Below are 18,456 nucleotides of genomic sequence, written 5' to 3'. Positions count from 1 at the left end.
TGTTAGTGTGTGTAGTTGGTTTGGGCACTCCACCACTGTGAGGATGTCGGCCAGGTGAGGCCGCAGGTGTGCTCTGGGAGCCGGTAGTTGTGGATGGGGCCCGAGGATCCGGAGGACGGACCCGGGTAGCCCAGTGCCAGAGGGCACCAAGGGGTGACAGAGCCAGGAGGGGCCTTCCCCAGTAGATAGGTTAGGTTAAGGAGCTAGGTAAGCTCGGGTGGCAACTGCAGTGGTGGAGGTGTGCAGGTGGGTAGACCTGCTGGGAGAGCTACACGTCACAGCCCAGAAATTGTGCAAGGGCACCGGGAGATGAATCGGGGGAGTGAGACCCCAAATTGAGAAGCACCACAGTTTGGTCAATGGGAATTGGTTTTTAGAACCCAGAGTGTAAGTTGGCCAATGGATTGGCAGGGAGAGACCCCGGGTAGTGTAAGGTGTGTTAATGTCATTTAGAGGATAGTTAGGATTGAAGTCTCCTCGCACCATCTACATGCACTCACCTGAGATGACGTACCTCCACACCATGCCATGTTTTGTTATTTTATTGTGCAGATGTTTGGAATGTGAGACGCATCATGACGTGGGTGTGACATTGTGCTTGATGTTCCATCTCTTCCTCCTTATGAGGATTGATGACGAATTTGGTGATGGCAAATTTTGGTTAGAGGGATTGTGGTGACGAATTTGGTATTGGAGAAATATGGGGAGACGAGACATTAGCGACGAATTTGTAAATGTGTAGATTTTGTAAATATGGGGTAAGGGCAAGGGTAGTGTAGGTGACAGGGGGGGTGACGTACGGTAGGGACGAGCTTTCTCATTTCGCTCTCCGTACGCATTTCGCCTTGCATTGCCTTATTGATGTGTACCCTTGTGACCTTACCCCTCGCTCATTTGTCTTGTCCCCCTTTTGTCTCCCACATGACCTGTGCGCCATTGGGCGCCGAGGGGAGCGTGCGTGAGTCGGCCATTGTGCGCCCGGAACTCCCAGAACCAGCTGTCTGCATCGATGCACCACATTATGGACCACATGTCTGTGGCCGAGCCCCACTGATGGACCCCATGGGTTGGGGCATGGCCCCTCTGCTGGAACCGGCCATGAGGGCCCGAAATCTTGCTGGCGGACCTTGGCCACAGGGCACCGATGCCCCACAGGTGAACCACACTAGTCGGCCCTGTGGGCCATAAATAAATAAAAATGGACACATTGGGTGCATTTCATTTTATGCTCAAATAGGCCGCCAGTAAGAAAATGAAAGGAAATGACAACATCTGGAAGAAAGTAAATAGCCAGCAGAGGGAGCCGAAGAGCAAGAGACCACCTGCAGGGTTAGGGGTTGTTGGTTTATTTTTATTGTTGAACATTGACGAACTATGATGACTGGGCACCGATTGGTGCCTGAGGGTGTATTGGTGCGTTTTGGGTGCTTTCATGGTGCATTGATGCAGAGCAGACTGTCTCCCCCCCAGAAAGAACAATCACAGGTCCTGGGTTAGTCTTGTAAATAAAGTAGCGTCAATTGTAAATAATGCTCCCTACCGGCTGTATGTTTAGTTTGAGGATGCTTTCCGCGATTCGGTTATCCTGTGGGTGTGTTTCTGTTAGGAGAAGGGTGCAACGTCGCAGGGGGACATATTTACTCATTTGTGAACATCTGTAAAACTGTCGCACTCAGGGTTGAGTTAATAGTAGAGGGAACTACATCTGAGTGCCACACTAAAGTAGGTAAAAATTTATCGGGTCGGGAAGCCCCGAGGTAGAGAAGGGTGCAATGTTGCGGATATGGGATTTGCATCCATCCATATCCGCTTGTAAATATTCCCCTATTTCCTCAATACTTCCCAACTATCCCCAATCCCCCATTCCCTAGTCCCATTTTCTGTAAACAACACTCTGTAGACCCGACCTCCCCCTACTTCCCCCATTAAATGTCGTGCCCAGGTTCACCGCATCTCATGTAAGACAACTATAGGACATCTTGCTAGTTATTCTTAGTCTGTCAGTTAAGGACTCGTTTCCATTAATTCTGACCCTTCGTTGCACCAGAATGTGATTGTATGGCACCGTTAGGAAGTTTAGGACCTCCCAATACCTCCCCACAGCTCTTCCTCACGGTTCAGCAACAACAACAACAACAACAGCAATGGCAGCGGCGTGCACAGGGAGTGCGCGTCCTCACTCCGGCTTGGTTGGTAGGGGGTGTTGGGAGGGCACGAGGCCTTCCCAACGAGCCGCCATCGAACATGTGCTCGACGGGGTTACCAAATAGGGGCTCCCTGTCAGCTCCTCGTCAAGGGCGGAGCCCGGTAACCCCCGCACCCAATGGAAGCGGCGGACCGGCCCCAGGGGGGCGGAGCCAACCAGCCGAGGGCGTGTCACTCCCCGCTGAGCATGCGCAGGGAGAGGGAGGTGACGTCAGATGCGCGCTGAGCTTGGAGAAAGAAAGACGCCACCTCCGAGCGCTGTGAGGCCTCCCTGCATCTCTTGGACCGTGCTTGATCCTGTCCCCGAGCCAAGGTGCACCTTGTGCTATCGAACTACTGTCCTTCCCTGCCATCAATCCCTGTGTAAGTCTACCTTGTTCCGTTTGTCTGTGGTATGTCTGGGATAAGATAAGACTGTAATTAAGTGCCCATCTCTTCTGTCTTTACCTCACTACCTTGTAATCTACCCCCTTTTCTCCACCACTGTAATTATACCCTCCTCCGGAGGTCTTGAGAACTGTACCCCTTGCGTCGTTTCATCTATCCCAGTCGTTGTGTCCTTTCCATCATTGATTTAGCATAGCGCGATTTGGTCAACGTCTGGGTGGAATCGGGGTCTAGTCGGGGAATAACTGTTCGGTCGCGGTCATACCAACCGCTCGGTCAAAAATAACATCCAAACCGCGTCTGTAACAATATATATATATATGTGTATATATATATATATATATATATATATATATATATATATATATATATATATATATATATATATATATATATATATATATATATATATATATAAGATATATATATATATATATATATATATATATATATATATATATATATATATATATATAATATATATATATATATATATATATATATATATATATATATATATATATATATATATATATATATAGATATATATATAGATAGATATATATATAGATAGATATATATATATATATATATATATATATATATATATATATATATATAAAATATATATATGTATCTATATATTGTTGCGGATCTCAACGTCGGCCTTCCCCTTACCAAGGGGGGATTAATCCCCTTGTCTTTTATCTAGCCGACACGATCCGGGGCTATGACGTCCTTCCGGTCAGCGTTGAATAGGGTGGTAGGCCAAATTATTCCTATTACCTAATTACCAACGCCTCCTGGGACGCAAGGAAATAACCCTGCCCGAACCACGGTTTTAGTGGAAACGCCGAGCGATAGCGAGCCGTGATCCGGGCCGTTAACAGGTACTAAACCCAATCTGAGCGGTTGTAATCGTGCCACGTTTACCCAATGGAAGAAATCACTAATACGGTCGGATTAAGAAGAAAGGAAGAACAGATTGGTTTATTAACACTTTGTACATTGAAGAAGAAGAAGCAGAATACACAGTGCAGCCTTATTACAATCTTAACTTATCCCAGGACAAACGGGCCCGCACACACAGACACACTCGAACGGGGATGTAGATGGTCAGGGTTGATGGTCCAGGGATGATGTCCACAGCTCGTTCTCCGGGTCCCCGACTCGTACCGCGAAGAAGATGGCAGGACAGACGGCAGGCACTCCCCGCGTGTCGTTGGCGTGGATCGGACAATTATCGGGGAAAAGGTACGCCAGGCTGGCGGTTATTTCACGGCTCAGCCGCGTATGTAATAAACGAACCGGCGCTATATTCGCTCCCAACAGTTCAAATGGCGAAGCGCCTCTCCCAATTGTCCTCTTTGGTAAAGCGCATATACTCCTTCTGGCCAGTCCTTTCGCACGAGAGTCCTTCAAACAACGATTGCAGTTGCGTCAGTCCTCAATAATCCTTTTAGAAAGCCCCTTGCTCATCAGTCCTCTGGAAGGGCTTTGTGTGCGCGTTTATATAGCGCCGCCCAGCGAACCCTCTGGAATTTGCCAGCCGCGCTCTGACTACGCCCCTCACGCCATTCCACCCGAGCCCTGGTTGGTTGTTGGCTCTTACCGGCTCCGCCCTTGACGTGTTGCTTGACGTGGCCACACCCCGACCTCGCGGTCCGCCCCCTTTTCAGGCCTACCTTGTGGCATTTGGCTGGTTTGAGCATCCTAATGCGAGGGGCAATAGCAAAAATGGGGCGCAGACTGGATGCTGCCCAACGAGGTAGATTTGGAGGGTGGGCCGCAAAATGAACGGGACCTAAGCTTATGATTTCTTTACACAACGCAGGTATCACTAATGGGAATGGCCTTATTCTACACATATACTACGACATAACTAATGTTCTCAGGTGACCTACGTGTTGCATGTGGACTAACTATGGGGGCAAACCTTTAACCTTTATTAATCATATATGTACACTCTCAGAACCGCAACAATATATATATCTTCGATCTTCTTCTATATATATAAAAGAAAGTTTTTGTTTGTTTGTTTGTCTGCATGCGCTCATCTCCTGAATGGTGAAAGATAGGAGTAAACCTCTGAAACAAAAAATGTCGGACGGGCCCCGGGAAGGTTATAGGCTAGGTGGCTAGGTGGCGAGGCCGGTCGAGGCCGCCTTGGCCGGGCTGGGCCCATTTCACAATTAACAGCTGAGCTGAATTATAGTGGTCAATCTTCTATGGCCATGAGTAAAAGCTGAATTATAGTAGTAAATTCATTCAAAAAGAACTAAAAATGTCAGGACGGAACCCGGGAAGGTTATAGGCGAGGTGGCGAGGCCGGTCGAGGCCGCCTCGGCCAGGCTGGGCCCATTTTGCAATTAAAAGTTGAGCTGAATTACAGTAGTCAATCGTCTACGGCTGCGAGTAAAAGCTGAATTATAGTAGTAAATTCATTCAAAAAGAACTAAAAATGTCGGGACGGGCCCCAGAAAGGTTGTAGGTGAGGTGGCGAGGCCGGTCCGAAATTCATTCAAAAAGAACCCGGGCAACGCCGGGTGCTTTCGGCTCGTTAGTTATAATATGTAGAACTTAAATATACACTTTATTTGAATGAAAAAACGTTTTGTATCCGATTTAAAATGCATTCATCTGCGCCATATATATTTTAGTCTTCCAGGATTTCAAATATTAAACAATTGTTAGAGATCCCACAGATTTTTTGGGTCTCCGCTTTTTGTCCCCTGTTGCACCGCGGAGCGAAAGGGGCACTATGGTTTTCCCCTCCGTCCGTGTGTCCGTCCATCCGTGCGTGCGTGCGTAAGCGAAGGACCACATTCGAATTTGGTGTGTGGATGCAACCCACGTCAAAATACAAGATGGCCGCCACCATGTATGTCTGACGCCATGTTTGTCTGAACCATGTGAGCGGAATATCTTGAAAAATAAGCGAAGTACCAACTTCTAAAGCGAATTACCAACTTCTAATCTGGTGTGTGGGTGTTGTTACGTGCTCCTCCCAAAACCCCGGTCACGGTGTACCTCCGAGCCCCGAGAGGAGTCACGGCAGAAAGATGTGTTATTCTGTATGTCAAAGATCAATGGTGAAACCACACCAATTGTTACCAACAAACAAGTATTGTATTAAGGTCACACAAGAATAACAGTACAATAACAATATTAATCAATTGCACAACCAATATCATTCCTATGATGGTACCATCAGTTTCGTACAATGTAACTCTCTGTGCTCCAAGTGAGCGAAAAGAACATTCCCAATGTCTCTGTCCCAGCTTCAAACCAAAGTCGATCCACGCTCCAGTGATCGTCAGAACAATGTTGTATCGAGACCAGAATCCCGTTCGGTTGACAGTCACACTGCCAAAGATGGGCAAAAGTACCCTCAAGAGGCGACTGGGAAATCACACCTTCGGGTATGGATGTTCAACGGCTCCCCACACGGCGAACCACAAATTCCCACTCGAAATACACGTTACACATGCAAACCAAGCTAACGGCTGGATGCGTTGAAATGGTTGGAGCGAGGTGAAAAACCTGGAGCGATGCGAAATCAGGCGCGAGGCAAAATGGCCAACGGTCCGTTCTCGAGACGTAACGGCACTCCAATGATTCTCTTCGGAATCTACCGCAAAACCTGTCACGCAGGTTTATCTGTCACAGCGATACCAACTCTGTCACAGGAATCCCTTTCCCAGGAAACCCCAAAGTTCGCTAGTGACCCCCGTTCGCCAGCGCTTGCTCCAGACCTCCAAACAGCTTGGCTCCTTCTCCGACCTCACTCGCTCCGCCTCCTTGTCCTCTCTTCTTCCTCTTCTTCGTCCGGTTCCCGATCCGGTTTCCGGTTTCTTTTAAAACACTAACTTTTTTTACCTTTTGAAAACAGTAATCTCTATTTCACTTAAACGATAACAATAATAGTACATGGAACCAAAAATGTTTACGGTGGATGAAAACCACAACAACAGAAGTGACAAATCCGTAAAAATATCCATTTAAAAAATATTTTCGTTTAATTAACGATGTCTGCCAAACCACGTGACCTATCGCAAATTCCAAAAGGACATTTTAGTAGACTGACATGCTGAACAGATCTGTGAAGGTTCCCCTCAATTGGATCAAAAATGAGGGAGGGGCTCGGTTTTAAAGGTTCATGCTTAAAAACGTCATAACTCTGAACCATCAGTAATTTATTATATTTTTCAGTTCACGATCAATGATCGATGTGTACATATATATGTTGCTCGGCTTGACTCCGCCCCTCCTGAAAGAGCGCGCTGTGTCGTGCTTTTGACGTTCGCGAGACGAGCCTTAGGGCGCGCGTTGCAGCTTGAGGGGAACTCTAGAATAAACAAAGTGCCATAACTTTTTCAAAAATTATCGAATATGCAAATGTATCTGAGGTATACTGAGATCTGAGGTATACTGAGACACGTGTGTCACGCCTCGCCTCGTTGATAAGCCGGCATGGTCGCTCCGTGGAGCGGCCTGCACGTATTTCACTGTGTGAATTATATAAATTATTACCAACTCACGGTCTGAGGTACTAGCGATTCAAGAGATATCCATTTTTAAAATATTTTCGTTTAAATAACGATATCTGCCAAACCACGTGCCCTATCGCAAATTCCAAAATGTCGTTTTAGTAGGCTGACATGCTGAACAGATCTGTGAAGTTTCCCCTCAATTGGATCAAAAATGAGGGTGTGGCTCGGTTTTAAAGGTTCATGCTTTAAAACGTCATCACTCTGAAACCATGTGACGCATGACGTCATGATCACTGACTTTTTTGTTCGTCATTGGTATGCGATTCTGCCTGCAAAGTTTCGCCTCGATCTGTTCAGCCGTTGCAGAGAAAAAGCGGTTTTCGTGTTTTCACGAAAAACAATATGGCGGCCGAACCACGTGACCTGTGACGTCGTTATTAGCATGAAAATATTCTACAGACCAAGCCCCCCGGCGGTGAAAATTTTATCTCAATCGGTCCTATTATTGCAGAGAAAATGGTTTTGAAAGGAAATTAAAACTTAAAATTGCACTGAGTTAAGGATCATCAGAATTATCAGAATTCCCAAAGTTCAAAGTGCCATAACTTTGTCAAAAATGATTGAAACGTCGTGAAGTCGAACTTCATCTGTAACTTATCATGAGGAAACCATGTGCCAAGTTTGAAATCATTAGCATTAAGCGTTCAGAAAAAAAAGTCCGGAAAACTGTTCTTTACGTGACGGACTGATGGACTGACGGACTGACGGACTGACTGACGGACTGACTGACGGACTGACGGACTGACTGACTGACTGACGGACTGACGGACTGACTGACGGACTGACGGACTGACGGACTGACGGACTGACGGACGGAAGGACGGCGTGCAAACCTATAGTCCCCTCTGGTATACACCGGTAAGGGACTAATAAGCGAAGTACTAACTTCTAATCTGGTGTGTGGGTGTATCTAGGCATAAGGAAGAACGCTATTGAAAATTGGGTCGCCAAGTCAAAATCCAAAGATGGCCGCCGCCATGTATGTCTGAACCTTGTGAGCGGAATATTTTGAAAAATAAGCGAAGTACCAACTTCTAATCTGGTGTGTGGGTGTATCTAGGCATAAGGAAGAACGCTATTGAAAATTGGGTCGCCATGTCACAATCCAAGATGGCCGCCACCATATATATGTCTGAACCTTGTGAGCAAAATATCTTGAAAACTAAATGAACTACTAACTTCTAATCTGGTGTGTGGGTGTATCTACGCATAAGGGAGAACGCTATTGCAAATTGGGTCGCCACGTCAAAATCCAAGATGGCCGCCTTGCGTCTTCCACTTTGTCAACTCGCATCACTTCACCGACGGGGGACCTAGGCGTAACGCTTGTTGTCCCCCGTCGCACAGCGGAGCGAAAGGGGGACTATGGTTTTCCCCACCGTCCGTGTGTCCGTCCGTCCGTCCGGGCGTGCGTGTTTGCGTGCGGGCGTGCGTGCATGCGTAAGCGAAGGACCGCATTCAAATTTGGTGTGTGGGTGCAACCCACGTCAAAATCCAAGATGGCCACCGCCATGTATGTCTGAACCTTGTGAGATGAATAGCTTGAAAAATAAGCGAAGTGCCAACTTCTAATTTGGTGTGTGGGTGTATCTCGGCATGACGAAGAACGCTATTGAAAATTGGGTCGCCACGTCAAAATCCAAGATGTCCTCCACCATATATATGTCTGAACCTTGTGAGCGAAATATCTCGAAAAATAAGCGAAGTACCAACTTCTAATCCGGTGTGTGGCTGTATCTTGGCACAAGGAAGAACTCTGTTTAAAATTTGGTCGCCACGTCAAAATCCAAGATGGCCGCCGCCATGTATGTCTGAACCTTGTGAGATGAATATCTTGAAAAATAAGCGAAGTACCAACTTCTAATTTGGTGTGTGGGTGTATCTCGGCATAAGGAAGAACGCTATTGGAAATTGGGTCGCCACGTCAAAATCCAAGATGGCCGCCACCATATATATATGTCTGAACCTTGTGAGCGAAATATCTTGGAAAAATAAGCGAAGTACCAACTTCTAATCTGGTGTGTGGGTGTATATAGGCACAAGCAAGAAGGCTGTTTAAAATTAGGTCGCCACGTCAAAATCCAAGATGGCCGCCTTGCGTCTTCCACTTTGTCAACTCGCATCACTTCACCGACGGGGTACCTATGCGTAATGCTTTTTGTCCCCCGTCGCACAGCGGAGCGAAAGGGGGACTATGATTTTCACCTCAGTCCGTGTGTCCGTCCGTCTGTCCGGGCGTGCGTGTTTGTGTGCGGGCGTGCGTGCATGAGTAAGCGAAGGACCGCATTCAAATTTGGTGTGTGGGTGCAACCCACGTCAAAATCCAAGATGGCCACCGCCATGTATGTCTGAACCTTGTGAGATGAATATCTTGAAAAATAAGCGAAGTTCCAACTTCTAATTTCGTGTGTGGGTGTATCTTGACATAAGGAAGAACGCATTGAAAATTGGGTCGCCACGTCAATATCCAAGATGGCCACCACCATATATATGTCTGAACCTTGTGAGTGGAATATCTTGAAAAATAAGCGAAGTACCAACTTCTAATCTGGTGTGTGGGTGTATCTCGGCATAAGGAAGAACGCTATTGAAAATTGGGTCGCCACGTCAAAATCCAAGATGGCCACCGCCATGTATGTCTGAACCTTGTGAGCATAATATCTTGAAAAATAAGCGAAGTACCAACTTCTAATCTGGTGTGTGGGTGTATCTCGGCATAAGGAAGAACGCTATTGAAAATTGGGTCGCCATGTCAAAATCCAAGATGGCCGCCACCATATACATGTCAACCTTGTGAGCGAAATATCTTGGAAAAATAAGTGAAGTACCAACTTCTAATCTGGTGTGTGGGTGTATCTACGCATAAGGAAGAACGCTATTCAAAATTGGGTTGCCACGTCAAAATCCAAGATTGCCGCCACCATGTATGTCTGAACCTTGAGCGGAATATCTTGAAAAATAAGCGAAGTACCAACTTCTGATCTGGTGTGTGGGTGTATCTAGGCATAAGGAAGAACGCTTTTGAAAATTGGGTCGCCACGTCAAAATCCAAGATGGCCGCCACCATATATCTATATATGTCTGAACCTTGTGAGCGAAATATCTTGAAAAATAAACGAACTACTAACTTCTAATCTGGTGTGTGGGTGTATCTACGTATAAGGGAGAACGCTATTGAAAATTGGGTCGCCACGTCACAATCCAAGATGGCCGCCTCGCGTCTTCCACTTTGTCAACTCACATCACTTCACCGACGGGGGACCTAGGCGTAACGCTTGTAAAGGTAATTTTACTGCTCATCTAACATCACTCAAGTGTGAAAAAATATATTGTAGAAAAAACGACCCACGTGACGCCAACTACAAACCGCCACTTGACAAGGGGTGAACCTCCAATGATTGCCTCACCTCATCCTCACAACAAGGTGAGTTGTTTTGCTCTTTGTTTGGGATCATACTGCTTTGGGCTGCCATGGTTAATCACAACGAAACTTTCTACCATCAGATTTTTAACCACCATATACCTGAAAATGGGTTTTATACCGTGACGGTGATAGGGAGGACATTTGGCCCGTTATTGTCGTGTTGCACTCCCGAGTGAATTTATGTACGGACCCAAGATAATGTCTTTCCTGCACCTTCACTCCTTTACACACTTTAGACAGTTTCTACCCTTTAGACCCTTTTAGACCCTTCACACCCCTTATACTCCTATGACCCCATACACCCCCTTAGATCCATTTGACCCTTTACACTCCTTTAGACCCCTTTGACCATTTACACTCCTTTTGACCCCTTTGACCCGATACACCCCATTATATCCCTTTGACCCTTATACACTCCTTTAGACCCCTTTGACCCTTTACACCCCCTTCAAAACCATTTATCCTTTACATCCGTTAGACCCTTTACACCCCATAGAACATCTTTAGACCCCTTTAATCCCTTTCCACCCCTTAGACCCCTTTGAACCCTTTACACTCCTTCGACCTCTTCAGACCCTTTAAATCTCTTCGACTCCGTTCGACCATTTACACCCCTTCAACGCCTCTGGACCCTTTGCACCCCTTAGACCCCTTTGGCCATTTACCCCCCTTAGACCTTGTTGACCATTTATACCCCTTTAGACCTCTTTGATCATTTACACCCCCTTAGACCTCTTTGAACATTTCCACCCCCTTAGACACCTTTGACCATTTACACCCCTTTAGACCCATAACACTCCTTAGACCCTTTACACCTCTTAGTCTCCTTTTGAACATTTACACACCTTGAGACCCCTTACACGAGCAAAGGTACCCATCATTGACGGGGTTCGTAGATGTTTGACGTGAAATGAACAATTTCCTTTTGTTACATATTTATGTGAATGTATGTGAATTACAATTCAGGTCTTTGCTTATCACTGTGTAGTCGATTAAGGGTTGTTGTGATTGGAGGGTCAGGAGCCCTTCTGGGAAAAAAGAGACCGGAAACGGAAGAAGAAAGACACGAGGTCCGGAGAAGCAACGAGGATTCTTCTTCCTCGCCCCGCTCCGACGAGAGGTGGGATCGATCTTGAGCAGCGTGGAAAAGCTGCGTTCCCAAGCCCGTCTGGCGAGAGGAGTTACCGGGACGTGTACCTACCCGGTTGACACGTCAAGCTGCCGTGGGGCCGGGCACCGACCCAGCGTCTGGCACCGTTCGCCGCACCGTCTACAAAGACGCGTACGGGTCGCACGTTGGGGCCTAACGCGCGTTGCAAGCGGCGGGTTGCTTTGCCGGCTTTACAGTACCCGCTTCGCTTGGCCAGGAGGGGTGCTGCAGCTGTGGTTCCCGGTACGATACATGCCCGGTGGAAACACGTCCGCCCGGGGTTCGTTCAACCGCCCGAGTGCGGCGCAGCCGACCATCATCTTGGTCAGGAGGGGCCCAGAGACATTGTGAGGGACAGAGACCAAAGGGGGTCGTGAGTACAAAAGGGGACACACGTATGTAAGATGGCCATCTTAATCAGCTAGGGGATTGATTGTGGATTGTGAATTGTTGATGGTTGATTGCTCGGGGAATATATCCTTGATTGTATCTTTGAAATGGTATGGTATCATTACCATTGAAAATATATCATTGAAAATCAGTTTCTCTTGGTTGGAATTCATATGGATTGTGTTACGAAAGCGCATATATAATACATCTTTCTGGCGAGGTTCCTCTCACGGTCCGGGGGTCACCGAGACCAGGTAGTCACCGAGAGGACCACGTAACACTTTGGAGTGTGTATTGGTAGAAACGGGAATTCAGTATAAATATTCAGTGTGCATACGTCGCGATGGGTGCAGCTTGTATCCTCAACAACCTTGTTAATATATAATGAAGATTCATCCTTTATCGAATCTTAATTAGATAAAATCGTTGACATCGCACTGAACTACAAAAGCACCAATTTGACAGTTTATTGTCAGGCTGAGAACCAAACTCAAGTTACACCACTCAATGGTGAGTGCACAACCTCTGCACCATCCTGTGAGGGAGGGAGGAAATGCATAGAACTAGTTATTCCTTTGGTCATCTACCGTTGAAATGCTGAGCCAAAGTTGTTGCCGCCAACATGACTAAAACAGGCAATATTTCTGTGGTTGAATATGACCTACCTCTAGGCAAAGACGCCCTTAGAACAAGAGGTGTGGACTCTTCTACATGGAACATCAACACCAGCACCGCATTCTAAAGCTGCACGAATCCTATCCAATGCAATGTGTATCGAGGAGGTGGGGAACTTTTTATTTTCTCATTTATTGAGCTCATCAGTATTCAAGTGCGATTATTTTTTTATGCGTTGTTTTCCTTTCATTAACTGGTCTTTTTTTATTACCTTGGCATTTTTGACCACTTGTTTTTCAAGTCAATTTCATGTTTTTGTTTCTTTTTTTAACACTTTAACAAAAGGTCATTTTGAAATTTTTGATTTGTTGTTTATTTTGATATATCCTGTTTTCTTGCATGTGCATGGCAGGCAAGAGCTCGACGGGCTGAGCTTCAGAAATACAGAGCTCTCCAGTCATACTTTGAAGCCAAGGCACGAAGACAGCACAAGATAAAGAGTAAAATGTACGATGAGTTGAATTCTCCATTGTTTGCCTGAGGCTGCTTGCCAGATCTTTCCACCAGATCAACCAATTATTTTGTCAACAGGGTATTCACTGTGACATGTTTATTTTGAGGATGAGCATTGGTGGTTGCAGTGTTGTCACAAAAAAATTTTGTTAACCCTTAGTATGTTGAAAAGCAGGCATTCTACAATATTATTTGTTTGATAGAATAAAAATTCAATATAACATCATACAAAAACTAGGCAATTCGATGCCATGTATGTAGGTATGGCTGAAGCTTGTAGAATCGAAAGCTGCGTAGCCAGTCTCCACCATTTTTACCTCCGCCACCATAAGTGGATGGAGGTTATGTTTTCACCCCTGTCTGTTTTTCTGTCTGTCTGTTTGTCCGTGAGCAAAATATCTCAAAAAGTTGTGGACGGATTTGGACAATATATGGTGGACTGGTTGGGTGTCTGACAAGGACGATTGGATTCGATTTTGGTGAAGATCTGAATGGATTCGGATATGAGAATTATTTAATTTTTTAAGTGATTCTTCACCATTGGGAGAGAGGGCCAAAAACGATACTGTGATAATAAAATCCGATTCAAACTACTACTTCGCTGGTGGAAGGCGTGAAAGAGTTCTTATCTATCTTACATGGGTGTATGCTTGGCTAGCGTATTTAATCTGCTGCTGTGAGGTGCCACGAGATGCTGCTTTGCTTCCTGGGACATTTGGTAAGCTGAACTGCAGGATTTCGGTATATCGATTGAGACATGCTTTTCGCTTTATTCTGTAGTGATGGAATAATTTGCTGTGCCTTGTGTTGGTGTACGCCACGTCTTTGATTTCAATAAAGCCTGCTCATTGCAACAGGTTCCAAAGATCATATTGTTGCGAATATGGAATTTGGCCTCCATATCCGCTTGTAAATATTCCCCTATTTCCCCAATACTCCCCAACTATCCCCAATCCCCCATTCCCTAGTCCCATTGTCTGTAAACAACAATCAGTAGAGCCGACCTTCCCCTTTTTCCCCCATTAAATGTCGTGCCCAGGTCCACCGCACCACACGTAGACAACTTTCGGACATCTTGCTAGTTATTCTTAGTCTATGTCAGTTAAGGACTCGTTTCCATTAATTATGACTCTTCGTTGCACCAGAATGTGATTATATGGCACCAGTAGTGAGTTTAGGACCTTTCCCATACCTCCTCCCATCTTCTTCTCCAAACAACAACAACAACAACAGAGGGGCACGGCGCTGCGCGGGGGGGAGTGTGCGTCCTGACACCGGCTCGGTTAGCCGCCATTGACAATGCGCTCCAGACAATGCGCTCCAGACCATGCGCTCCACGGGGTTACCACAAAGGGGCTGGCTGTCAGCTCCTCGTCAAGGGCGGAGCCTGGTAAACCCCCAGCACGCACCCAATGAGAAGCAACGTGCCGATTCCACGAGGCGGAGCTAACGAGCCGAGGGCGTGTCACTCCCCGCCGGATATACGCGGCCACGTAGCGGACGTGACGTCAGATGCGCCCCCAGCTTGAGCAGACAAGACGCCATCCGAGCGCTGCGACCTCCCCGCATCTCTAGACCGGACCGGGTCGACCCTGTCCTTGAGCCAAGAGTGCACCTTGAGCCATCGATACCCGCTTTCCTAGCCATCAAACCCCGTGTGAGTCAGCCTTTTGTCCCGTTTATCTGTCGTCTGTTGGGAATAATATAAGATTGTGTCTAAGTGCTTGTCTTTCTGTGCTGTACCTCTCGTCCCTGTAATCTGACCTTCCGCATGAATATAATCTCCTCCGGAGGTCTTGAGAACCGTATCCCTGGTGTCGTCATTTTAATCCCAGCCGTGTGTCTGTTCCTTCATTGACCTAGCATCGCGCGACTAGTCAACGTTCGGGTATAATATCGAGTATAATCTTGTGCAGACGTGGTCATCCCAAAACCGCTCGGTGAATAACATCCAAGCCACGTCTGTAACAATTGGTGTCGAGGAGTGGAATTCGAACCCGGGACTAAATTTATTAGGCCCAAATTTGTAACAATTAGAATCGATTCGGAGCGCGTTTACTGCGCTCGACGAAATTATAACGGTCGAAATTTTGTTTTGTTGTATAAAAACCCGTATTTTGAAAGTCGCGCTATGGCAGACCAAGACAGCTGGGGTCCGGTAGGGGAGAGTGAGGCAGGGTCGATCCAGGACCAAATTGAGGGACAAGAGGTGAGCGAAGCAGTGAGGGTAGCAGATTCGCAAAATAGCGTCGTCACGCACGAGGTAACGGGCGCGCGAAATGGCGCCTCGCAAATAGCTACGGCGGCCGCACCCGCTGCACAAGTGGGAGGGATGGCCCAAATGCAGGCCCTCATGGAGCAATTTATGGCGCAAATGCAGGCGTCCCTCAACCTGCAGAAGGACGATATGAGGGCTAATAGTGAGCAAATGAGGGCTGATAGTAAGCGATTGGGTGAGCGATTGGAGGACCAAATGGGGGTAATGGGGAACCGGATGGATGCTCAGGGTGAGCGATTGGAGGGCAAAATAGGGGTAATGAGGGACGAAGCGAGGGGTACCAGTGAGGGATTAGACAATAATTTTAAGGGATTAGACAATAATTTTAAGGGATTAGACATGAAATTTGGGAAATTAGACGATAGATTAGGGGAAATACAGGAGGGGTTAACGGGGGTAGAAAACAGAATGGCCGCTCAAGAGAATCAAATGGAAGGGATGCAAAAAGGGTTAGAGGGGTTAGAAAACACCATGGAAGGCAAATTGAGGGACATGAGGGACCAAGCGGAAAGGGAAGTTAACCAAATGGGGCAGCAGATAGAGGGGGTCAGAATGGGGGTAGAAGCCAAACTGGATGCTCACAGGGAGGAAATGGAGCAGATGAGGGTGGCATCTGGGCAGGAGATGCAAGTGATGGGAGAGGAGATCAGAAGAGGTGTGAGTGAGGAGGTCGGAGGAGTGCGCGAGGAGGTGAGGCACTGTAAGGAGCACATGGAGAAGGAGGTGAGAAAGGGGACTGTAAAGTTACAAGGGGGCATAGAGGTCCTGACGCAGGAGGTGGAACAGCTGACGGAGGGACAAAAAGAAGTAAAGGAGCAGGTTCAAAGGAACACTGCGGTATTAGGAGGTTTAAAAGCGACACAAAACGACATAAAAAACGACTTGATAGCGACAAAGAGGGAATGTCAGATGGTACGTGAGGGACTGACAACGAGGCTGGACGAGGTGATAGAGGTTATGGAGACGAAGGACCGGCAGGTGAGGACGCACATGGAAACGGTCAAGGTAGCCTTAGAGGATGAGCTTGAGGAGACGTACCGGGGAATAAAAGAGGTGAAGCACAAATTAGAAGAAGTGGAAGAAGGGATGAGCGAAATTAAGAAGCGACGGAGAGGGGATAAGAAAGAGATAAAAGAGGAGATAAAAGAATTGGTCCAAAGTCTGTGTTTGGATCGTGATGATGTGCTCATTAACCGGATGAGGGATTCGCAGGTGATGGAGGAGAAGCGAAGAGGAAGAGGACCCGGTGTAAGTGGTGACCAATATGGTCGTGCGTATGATGCGCCAGGGGATTTAATAAGCTTGGGGGTCGAGATAGACCCGGGTGTTCGTGAGAGGCCGTTGGTGAAGTGTGCGACAGGTCTGGTGTGCGAAAAAGGAGGTGTGCGAGAAAGTCCGACTCTGGGGTGTGTGAGGAAAAAGTGCGTGCCAAGGAGTGAGTGTGCTGGCAAGAGTGAGTCGGTCGTAGCGCGTGTGCGAGGGGGCACATGGAAGCGCGGTGTGGTGAGTGTTACAGAGGGTGTAACGGGAGAGTGTGCGCGAGAAAGGTGTGTGACGGACAGGTGCATGAGGAAAGAGTGTGCTGTCAAGAGTAAGGGTGAGTGCGTGGTCAAGAGTGGTGGTGAGAGTACTGAGAGTGACCAGGAGAGTGAGCTGGTTGTGACAGGTGAGCGAGGATGTACACCTGGAATGGTAGAGCGTGAGTGGGAATGCACGCTGGAGTTGGTGGTGAGGCACGTGGTTGGGTGTGCGAATGAGAGCACACCTGTGATTGTCACAGAGGAGGTGACTGAGGAGGGGGCGCGAAGAGGTGTTTTGGTGAGGTGTGCGACCAACGAATGTGTGCCAAAGTGTTCGGTGGTCAGGTGTGTGACCAAGGCTGTGAGTGGAATGAGGGTACCTGGGTGTGTAAGGAAAGGTACGAGGAGCATGAGCACGGCTGGATGTGTGAGCAAGGAACGGGCTTCGGGGTGTAAGCATGCAGGTGAAGCATCGACATTAAACGGGTTAGAGGTTAGGTCGACTTTTAGCCGAATCGGGCTCTCGGTGCGTGCTGGGCCTCGCTTTGAACGGCCGCGTCCGTGCTCCACTAGGCGGAGCGGGCAGCCCGATAGGAAGGGTCGTTATGGCGACCACGTTTTGTTGAGACGTGCCGGCAGGTCGAGATCGGGACATTGGATGGCTCCACGCCGAGGTGGTGCGTGGGATCTCGGCCCGGGTAAGCCCCTGTCCCTGCCCCGAATGCCGGACGCATCCAGCCGCTGGCACAAAACAACCAGCATCCATTGCTTGGCTTTACGAAGCCGGGCTTTGGACAGGGATTGGCGCACCGAGAGGTATTAGTGAGTCGACTGGGTGATGAGGTTAGTGTTTTGGACCCAAAAATTAGAGAAAAACAAAATTTGATGATTGGCAGATGATGGGCAGTGATTGGCAAATTTTTAATTTGTTGAAATTTGATGTGCAAAATTGGTAGTGAGAGACCCCCGATGTGGTGGGATGGCAAATCCACCATCCTTCCCATGTGGGGGCAAAGGAGCAATAGATTATGGGGTTGATGGCAGTGAAAACTAGCCCGGGTGGGTTAGGTTATATTGATAGGGATCTAGCGAAGATGACATTAGGTGACGATAAGGTTAGGTAGTGACTGATACCTGTAGTGGGGACGCAGGTAGATTAGTATGGATGATAATGACGTGGGAGCGCAATAGTTTAAAGGGACGACTGGGAAGCGCAAGTTTCAGAAGGGAGTAGTTAGCTGAGATGATGCTGTGTGTGTGAGAATTGAACAGGTGTGATTGCACAGGTGTGCAACTGGACAGGTGTGTGGAACAGTGAGTGAGTAGTGAGTGTGTGGATCAGCGCGAATGCGCTTGGGGAGAGAAGGGTGCAGGCGGCACCAAGAATGAGAGCACAGGTGTGCAAGTACAGGTGTGTGGAG

General features: G+C 47.4%; 1 protein-coding gene across 1 annotated transcript in view; it reads left to right on the top strand.

The window, feature by feature from the left end:
- The window catches only part of LOC137416728 (U3 small nucleolar RNA-associated protein 14 homolog A), a 193,699-nt gene that overhangs the window by 74,206 nt on the left and 101,037 nt on the right, over window positions 1-18,456 (top strand). Inside the window, exons 8-9 of the mRNA XM_078771162.1 lie at window positions 12,781-12,891; window positions 13,137-13,231. Coding sequence (XP_078627288.1) covers window positions 12,781-12,891; window positions 13,137-13,231 — 206 coding nt within the window. The remainder of the gene's footprint in view (window positions 1-12,780; window positions 12,892-13,136; window positions 13,232-18,456) is intronic.

This window comes from Myxine glutinosa, chromosome 1 (assembly GCF_964187855.1).
Source record: "Myxine glutinosa chromosome 1, kmMyxGlut1.1, whole genome shotgun sequence".
In the NCBI taxonomy this organism is placed as follows: Eukaryota; Metazoa; Chordata; class Myxini; order Myxiniformes; family Myxinidae; genus Myxine; species Myxine glutinosa.
The sequence above is the reverse complement of the archived record's forward strand: the minus strand, read 5'-3'. Positions and strand labels throughout refer to the sequence as shown.